The following is an 8,203-nucleotide window of genomic DNA, read 5'->3' as shown; positions in this document are numbered from 1 at the left end:
GATGCTTACCATCATCCAATGATGACTTGGCCTCCCCCTAAAACTATTATCCCCCTTTGTTTCTCCCTATTTTCTTCTTCTTTTCTCCCCCTTTGGAATCAAAGTTGCTCCCCCTTGGGAAGATAATCATTTTCACCTTTTGCTCCCCCTTGGGAAGATAATCATTCACCTTTTCACCTTGCTTTGATCCAAATTTCTCCCCCTTTGGAATCAAATCACCTAAAAAGGCTTGGCAAACAAAATAGCTCAAAGGGAAAAAATTAGTAGCCTAGGGAGTTAGTCCCATGAATCATGATCCAAGTGTATAAAATAAATGAAGATACCAATTTAGTGATTACTAAGGTGGATCACACAAACATGAAACTAACATGACATGAGATAAGCTTTCCACAAAGCATGTGCACAACATGATAATGTGAAAATCAAGTGCACAACTAGACATTGAATAAGAAAGTTTAGATCATATCATGCACGGAGGTAGCCATTAAAAGTATAAAATTGACAAGAATACCAATTGAAGGGGTTATAGACCATGCATACCTCTGGAGGATGAGTAGTTACCTTGCATGTACCAATTTGAAGGTGACTTGTCATGATATCAATTGAAATTGAATACCAATTGAAAGTCTTTCAATTGAAGAACACTTGGTACATCAAGATGAACTTTGAGCACATAGCCTATGATCTTAGATATGGAATTTAGTTCCATAGAACATGGCTCAATATGAGACTACAAAGGATGAGCTTGAAAACATGTTAGTCTCAAAATCACAAACCATAGGATGAACTCCCCCTAAATGTGTGCATTTAGTGTTTGAATCACCAATAAAATGTGTGCACATTGTTATTGACAACAATGGGAAGTTTACCCTATAGTTTGTGCTCATAGTACACAAATGAAATACATATCTCATGAAGTCCACGTACCATGAAGGGTAACCTTGTGTAGCTTTCCACACACTTATCAAACCATGTAGGTTGCTCATGGGTTATAATCATGGCACAAGCAACCCACCATATATAACACTAGGTGATGCAATGCAAACAACCTAGCAAGGGCAATGGAGCTACATGATGCTTGAATTAAAAACTAGCTACCATTAACTTATGGGGGACTTGGGCAACTAATGTCCAAGATGTGAGCTTGGCTTCTTTAGCTTGAATCTTCATCTTCTAGGTAGCCAAGCCTCCAAATCCCCCGAAACCATTCTTAGGCTTCATGTCTCCTTTGGAACCCACACCATTTGAGGCCCCTTCATATTGGTGATGACATCCTTGGGCACCCAAATGGAGTGATTCCAACTCCTTTCTTACTTCCCAACCTTGTGAGCAACCACCTTGCCATTTGTCTTCTTTTTTATCACATCGGTGGGGCTATTGCTCTTGTTCCTCCGGTTGGACTTGGTGTAGATGAGAGAACTCTTGATTGTGAGTTTCTTTTTGTTCTTCTCATCCGAGAGCTTCTTCCTTGGTTGAGAACACTTGTTGGACTTGTGGCCTTTTTTATGGCACTTTGAGCAAGTCACGGTGGACCCCTTCTCAAGCTTCTTCACCATGTCTTCACGGTTATCTTGAGAAGGTTGGACATTGCTCTCTATGCCTTTGCCCTTCAACCTAGCCAAGTCCTTCATGAGCCTTTGTACTTCTTGCTTGAGCTCATTATTCTCCTTGACAATGGGGTCATCACATGATTCTACAAAAGCATCCTCATGGCATTTCTCATTGCAAGGGTTAGTGCAAGATTCATTAATTAAATCAATGCAAGAAGTTGAAGCATCTACTTTAGAAATTGAGCTTGTACTAGGGGTAGATTGCTTCATTTCCAAAAAAATCATTTGTATTATTAATGCTCTCAAATTTTGATTTGAGCTCTTCATGTTCCTTGCTAACCAATTTGAATTTGCACAACAAATCTTCTTAATTTGTAGCAAGAGAAGAATTAAGATCATTAAGAGCATTAATATTTTTAATTTCTTTTGATTGCTTTCTAATGACTTCTTGGTGCTCATGAACTAAGTCAAGAAGATCCTTAATTGAAAGAGTCGGAGTCATCATCACTTACATTGCTATCCATACCTTTGGCCGTGTGGCATGCGTTGGATGATGATGAGGCTCCCTTGTTGGTGCGGGTGGTGTGCTCTTGATGGACTCATCACTTGAGCTTGAGCTTGATCTTAATTTTACTCCATCATCCACCCATTCTCCAAGAAAAACACAAGGTTCATCCTTGGGCTATTTCTCCTTCTTTTGCTTTTTCTTCTTCTTTTACTTTCTCTCAACATTTTGAGGAGAAATAGATGGTAAAATACTTAACCCTTCCCCGTAGTATTGTGAAGCCATTTCTAAGGGATTCATCCCTTCCCGAAAAGAGCTAACTCACTAGGCGGTGAAGCCTAACTGATCAAATGAGCCGGTAAACATAAATTGCCAATGGAATTGGCTTTCTTTGTGAGAGACGTGAGTCCCGGCTCTGATAGCAATTGGAAGGACCGGTAGCACGCTCTAGCCTAAGAGGGGGGTGAATTAGGCAAACTAAAAACCTTAACCTTAAGGCTCCAACTATTTGCACAAAATTAAACTAAGCATGCTATCTAGATGTGCAACTATGGTTGTTTTAGTGTGAAACCCCTATCCCAAAAGAGTTTAGCAACCTATAGCCTTTCCTATCAAGAAACTACTCTATGAAAGTAAAGGCACATAAATTGCTAGTATGAAATGCGGAAGCTTAAAGAGAGGGATATGAGAAAGCAAACTCTCGACGCGGGTGTTTATCCCGTGGTTCGGTTAGCCACAAAGGCACACCTACATCCATGTTGTTGTACCACTCACGAAGAGTATTGCTACTCGGCCACCAAGTCTTTTCCATGAACACAATCACGGTCACCTTGGCCCCAGGTTCCACTAAGGAGCTTCTCCACAAAGGATGGGGGTCTCCACGTCTCCTGCACAATGTCGTCGTTGCTGCTCCACACCAAGCCGGAGGGTCGTTGATGTGCCGGCGAGCCTTCAAAGCTCTGAGGTGCCGGCGCACCAAATTCTTCTTTTGGTTCACTAAAGAACCTCAGCACAAAGGCACTTGGCCTTGCAATCTCACTCACTAAGAGCTAATCATCTACACAACACTCTCAAAGTGTGCTAAGGGCTAAGGATATGAGTGCTAAGCTCTTGGATGGCTTGGAGATGTTCTTGGGTGTGTTTTGTGACTTCCTTGAACTCCAGCAAACTTCAAATGGCCGGGGGATGGCATATATATAGGCCTCCAAGTCGAACTAGCCATTTAGAGCCGTTGGCCACTTTTCTGCGAGGGCACCGGATAGACCGGTCAGATAGCACTAGTGTATCTGGTCACACACGGCTCTGACTTAGCCGTTGGCCCTCTGACAGCCGACGTGGCTGTCACCGGTTAGACCGGTGTGAAGCACCGGTTCATCCGGTCCTGAATCTTTTCTCCTCAGCCTTCCTGACATTGCACCGGTGCATTGCTCCGGTGGGCTCCGGTGTAACCGGTCCTGAAGTCCTCCTCCCTGGCCGGCTTGACATTGTCTCTGGTGCATAGCATGGTGATTGCACCGACGCCTTCAACTTGGCACCACCGGTGCATCCGGTGACACTTGAGTTCCTCCACATGGCCTAAACTTTGCACGGCCCACTACACCGATCATAGGGCACCGGTGCATCCGATGCCACACCGGTTGTGGCATCACCGGTGTATCCGGTCCTACTGTTGCTATGCCACACCGGTTGTGGCATCACCGGTGTATCCGGTCCTACTGTTGCTTGTAGAACTCGTCCATTTCAACTTTTCTTTGAGTTCTTTCCTCGTGTTTTGCTTTGCTTGGCCTTTTTGCTTCATCCCTGAGATCTATTAATGTTCACTTGACACGCGCATTAGTCCCATTGATTGCGTTGTTACTCAATCACCAAAATCACAAAATAATGGCTTAATGAGGCCATTTTCCATACATGGCTCCACCTGCTGCGGCTGCGTGGCATGCACTTTAGTACCGGGCGGCCTGACCGGTACTAAGTGGCCAGGCGGTACCGGACGGGCAACCGGTACAAACCGAGGGTTCCCATCCGGTACAGATGAGGGATTTTCTAGCAGTGGGCAAACAAGACTTAAACAATAATAATGTAGGGTGCTAATATGTACAAAGTTTAGCATCCAACTTTAGCCCATCCAAAGAGGCTCTAAGAGTAGTTTGATGTTGTAGATATTTATTTTCTACAAGCTTGGTCGAAACAAGAAGTTTGACTTAAGATAACGTTAAGCATTGCATCGTATACATGCATCTGCATGCAGGTGCTTACGCTTGGCAACCACAAACAACGGAAGCATGTCGTGTGGTCGGCCGCGTGGATGTTTGTTAATCCAAATGAGTGGAAGAGGTTTCTATTTCGGCTCAAAGCCGACCGAAGAACTCGGTTACCACGGAGATTATCTAGGAGTAGCTACTTATAATTGACAAATGGCATTGTGCGGCTGGAATCCTATTTGCAGTCTTTAAGGCAAACGATTTATACACATGATTGTGCACCAACCACCCGCGAAACTCTGCACATCGATCGAGCACGCCCAAAGCACGGCCATGGCGTGCCATCTTCGCCGCCTCCTGCTCCTTTTCCTCGCCACCGTCGTCGCGACGGCAGCCCCCGCCCTCGCCATCTTCCATTTCGACTTCCGCTTCGACACCGACGGCCCGTACTCAGGCGGCATGATGTCCCGGCACGACATGTGGCGGCGGCGCGCCGCCGAGAGCAAGGCCCGGCACGCCAAGAACTCGGCGAGGCTCGCCAAGGCCCTCGGCAAGGACACCGGGGACAACTTCACGGCGGCCGACGTGACCGTCACGCCCTACACCCACCAGGGCCACTGGCTGACCGTCGGCGTGGGCACGCCGCCGCAGCCCAGCAAGGTGATCCTCGACATGGGCAGCGACCTCCTCTGGACGCAGTGCAGCCTCGTTGGCCCCACGGCGGTGCAGGAGGAGCCGGTGTACGACCCGTCCAAGTCGTCGTCCTTCTCCCTCCTCCCCTGCGGCAGCAAGCAGTGCGAGGAGGGCACCTTCAGCAGCAAGAACTGCACCGATAAGAGGTGCGCGTACGAGAACTACTACGGCGTCCTGACGGCGGTCGGCGTCCTCGCCACCGAGACCTTCACCTTCGGCTCGCACCGCAACGCCTCCGTCAACCTCACCTTCGGCTGCGGCAAGCTCACCAACGGCAGCATTGCCGGCGCCTCCGGCATTCTGGGCCTCTCCCCGGGCCCCCTGTCGCTGCTGAAGCAGCTGGCCATACCCAAGTTCTCCTACTGCCTCACCCCTTTCGCCGACCGCAAGACGAGCCCGGTCATGTTCGGCGCCATGGCCGACCTCGGCAAGTACAAGACGACGGGCAAGGTCCAGACGGTGCCGCTGCTGAAGAACCCCGTGGAGGACATCTACTACTACGTGCCCATGGTGGGGATCTCCCTCGGGAGCAAGCGGCTGGACGTGCCGGCCGAGAGCCTGGCGCTGAAGCCCGACGGCACCGGCGGCACGGCCGTGGACTCGGCGACCACGCTGGCGTACCTCGTGGAGCCGGCCTTCGCGGAGCTGAAGAAGGCAGTGATGGAGGGGCTCAAGCTGCCGGTGGCGAACAAGACCGTCGACGACTACCCGCTGTGCTTCGAGCTGCCGCGCGGCGGGTCCATGGACGGCGTGCAGGCGCCGCCGCTGGTGCTGCACTTCGACGGCGGCGCCGAGATGGTGCTGCCGCGGGACAACTACTTCCAGGAGCCGAGCCCCGGGGTGATGTGCCTGGCGGTGGTCCAGTCGCCGTTCGAAGGCGCGCCGTCGGTCATCGGCAACGTGCAGCAGCAGAACCTGCATGTGCTCTACGATCTGGGCGAACGGAAGTTCTCCTACGCGCCCACGCAATGTGACAAGCTCTGAGCTGCTATGTATGCAGCAGATAAGTCTACAACTATGATCTTCAGTTTCATCAAAAAACAACCATGATCTTCAGAATTCAGGGGATAAAATATATTTTTTATATTTGGTTGTCTAATATAATGATGCCTTTTTGTAGGACAGTTTGTTGTAGCCAATGTATAAAATCAATAATGAGGGTGGCCTGCTGTTATGGTCAAATTGAATAGGTACACATGTGCACCAAATGATGATCCATGAGCCCAAGGGGGGGAGTTTTTTTTTTGTTTTTGTTTTTTGCGACTACGCCTGAGCGACCACGCCTGAGCCCATTCTTCACCATGCTAATGCTAGGAAGTTATATTCAGGAGTACGATCTTTAATGTGAGCGTCCCTTTTGGATTCTGAAAGCAGATGCTGGTTGCCTAGTTACACATTACCCATCTCAACTAAAAATTGTGTCAACACCCTTGTCGATGGCCAGTGTATTACTGTATGTTATTGACTTGATGGGCGCCTTACATGTTGATCGATAGATCATGACTACGTGGTCAAGGCAACCCGTCATACAATGACAAGAGTACACCCTTGTTATTACACTCTTCCAAGGTCACACGGATAGTATAATTCTCGATGCCTCTCATACCTATGCGTCACTGATCACCTGACAGTAGTTTCCTTCTTGGGTAAGCGAGGGAGTTGTTCCTGAGACTAGCAACTTTGAAGGAGTACAGTATATATTGGTGGGGATCCACCCCCCCCCCCCCCCCCAGCCGTAACCATCAAAAAAGGTAGACGTCCGTATTTACTGATCTGTAGCTGAGCAATGAAAAATGACAGATTTTTTTCTTTTTGTTTCCATAAAGCCTGCGGCTACCTACTACGACAAAACACAATATTAATAAGTCATATGTGTAGTGTACCAGACTGCCAGCGTGCCGCTGCTCACCCAGAAGAAGAAAGACCGCCGCTAACCTAATGATTTGGAAATCCCTGGTGGGCTGGGCCTGAAAGACAAGTGTGTGTAGATTTCTACATCCTCGTCTTTACTTTAAGACACAACTCTTCTCCTTAAGGATAGTCCTTTTATGCTCTTGCATCTTTCACTAGTACAAAAACATTCATCGCCGCTGGTAAAATATGAACTGATATGAATAAAAACTTTGTGTTGGTTTGTAATACGACGGAGAAGCAATAACACTACTAGAAAACCTGTCATCCATCCACCACAAATATACTATAAGAATTGAAACCCGGTGCTAATGCAATCTTTGGTACCAGATTCAATTCCTTCCCTTATATTTGTGATGGATGGAAGATTCCTGATATCTTTAATACCAGTCGGTAGTACAACCGGTACTAAAACCTATAAATTATTACTGGTTGATGTTATCTTTCGGTCGGTACTAATGCCTATACCCATATTATTAGTACCTGATGGTCGGTACTAATGTATAGCTTTTAGTTCCTGTTGGTGTTAACACCATCCTCCAAGTAATTCAAAAAGAAATTATCTCTTCCCTGGTTAGATTTGTTGTGTAGGTGAGATATTAAGAAAATCATCTGTACTTCCCAAACTGGCTGAATATATATGCTTGCCTTTGGAAATTCTCGTTGGGTCAATCTACAACTTCAACACCCGGTTGAAGTCATGTGATTATTGTAGTTGCTTAATGAATTTTAGATTCAGTGCCTTCAAGGAAAGCAAAGCTTGGCTTCGATGTGTTCTTAAAAAAAAGTAGCAGTATATCCACATTTTGTTTATGCCAGTCTCAATGGGGGTTTCATGAAGGGTTTCATGACATTAAATATCATCACTTTTGTTGACATGACAATGAGAGAGAATAATGGAGTTTCATGGGATGTGAAGAGAGTTTCATCACCATGAAATTCATTTGGCACAGTTACCTAGTTCCCAGTCTAGGTAACTGTGCCTATGAAACTCCCACTGAGACTGGCCTTAGTGTCACTTCAGATGAAATTGATGTTGAGGGGGAGGAAAGCATTTGATACATGGGCTGCCATCAACTATTAGGCAAAATCTTTGGTTCAGCCCCCAATGTTTCTTGAAATCAGCGTTCCTCTGATCAGGGTTCACCTTCCCGACCGGTCAGGCCTAACCGGAGGAGTCCGGAGGAGTCCGGTTCCGGTATACCGGTCCGGTTTGGCCGGTAATTTCAAGCTTAGCGTAATAGTGCGGGATTTGCATGACCCATCATAATAATAACTTGGTTCCAATGAACAGAACTGAATTTCCTGGCATCATACTATGCCCTGCCTCTGAGCATCTACAA

General features: G+C 47.1%; 1 protein-coding gene across 1 annotated transcript; it reads left to right on the top strand.

Moving 5' to 3' along the window:
• The first annotated feature begins 4,589 nt into the window (after positions 1-4,589).
• Positions 4,590-6,005, top strand: LOC120678085 (aspartic proteinase nepenthesin-1-like). Its single transcript, XM_039959243.1, has one exon. The coding sequence runs from the start codon at positions 4,590-4,592 to the stop codon at positions 5,931-5,933; it is 1,344 nt and encodes a 447-aa protein (XP_039815177.1). The 3' UTR covers positions 5,934-6,005.
• Positions 6,006-8,203: the final 2,198 nt, after the last annotated feature.

The sequence above is a fragment of the Panicum virgatum genome, chromosome 6N, assembly GCF_016808335.1.
Source record: "Panicum virgatum strain AP13 chromosome 6N, P.virgatum_v5, whole genome shotgun sequence".
Classification (NCBI taxonomy): Eukaryota; Viridiplantae; Streptophyta; class Magnoliopsida; order Poales; family Poaceae; genus Panicum; species Panicum virgatum.
The sequence above is the reverse complement of the archived record's forward strand: the minus strand, read 5'-3'. Positions and strand labels throughout refer to the sequence as shown.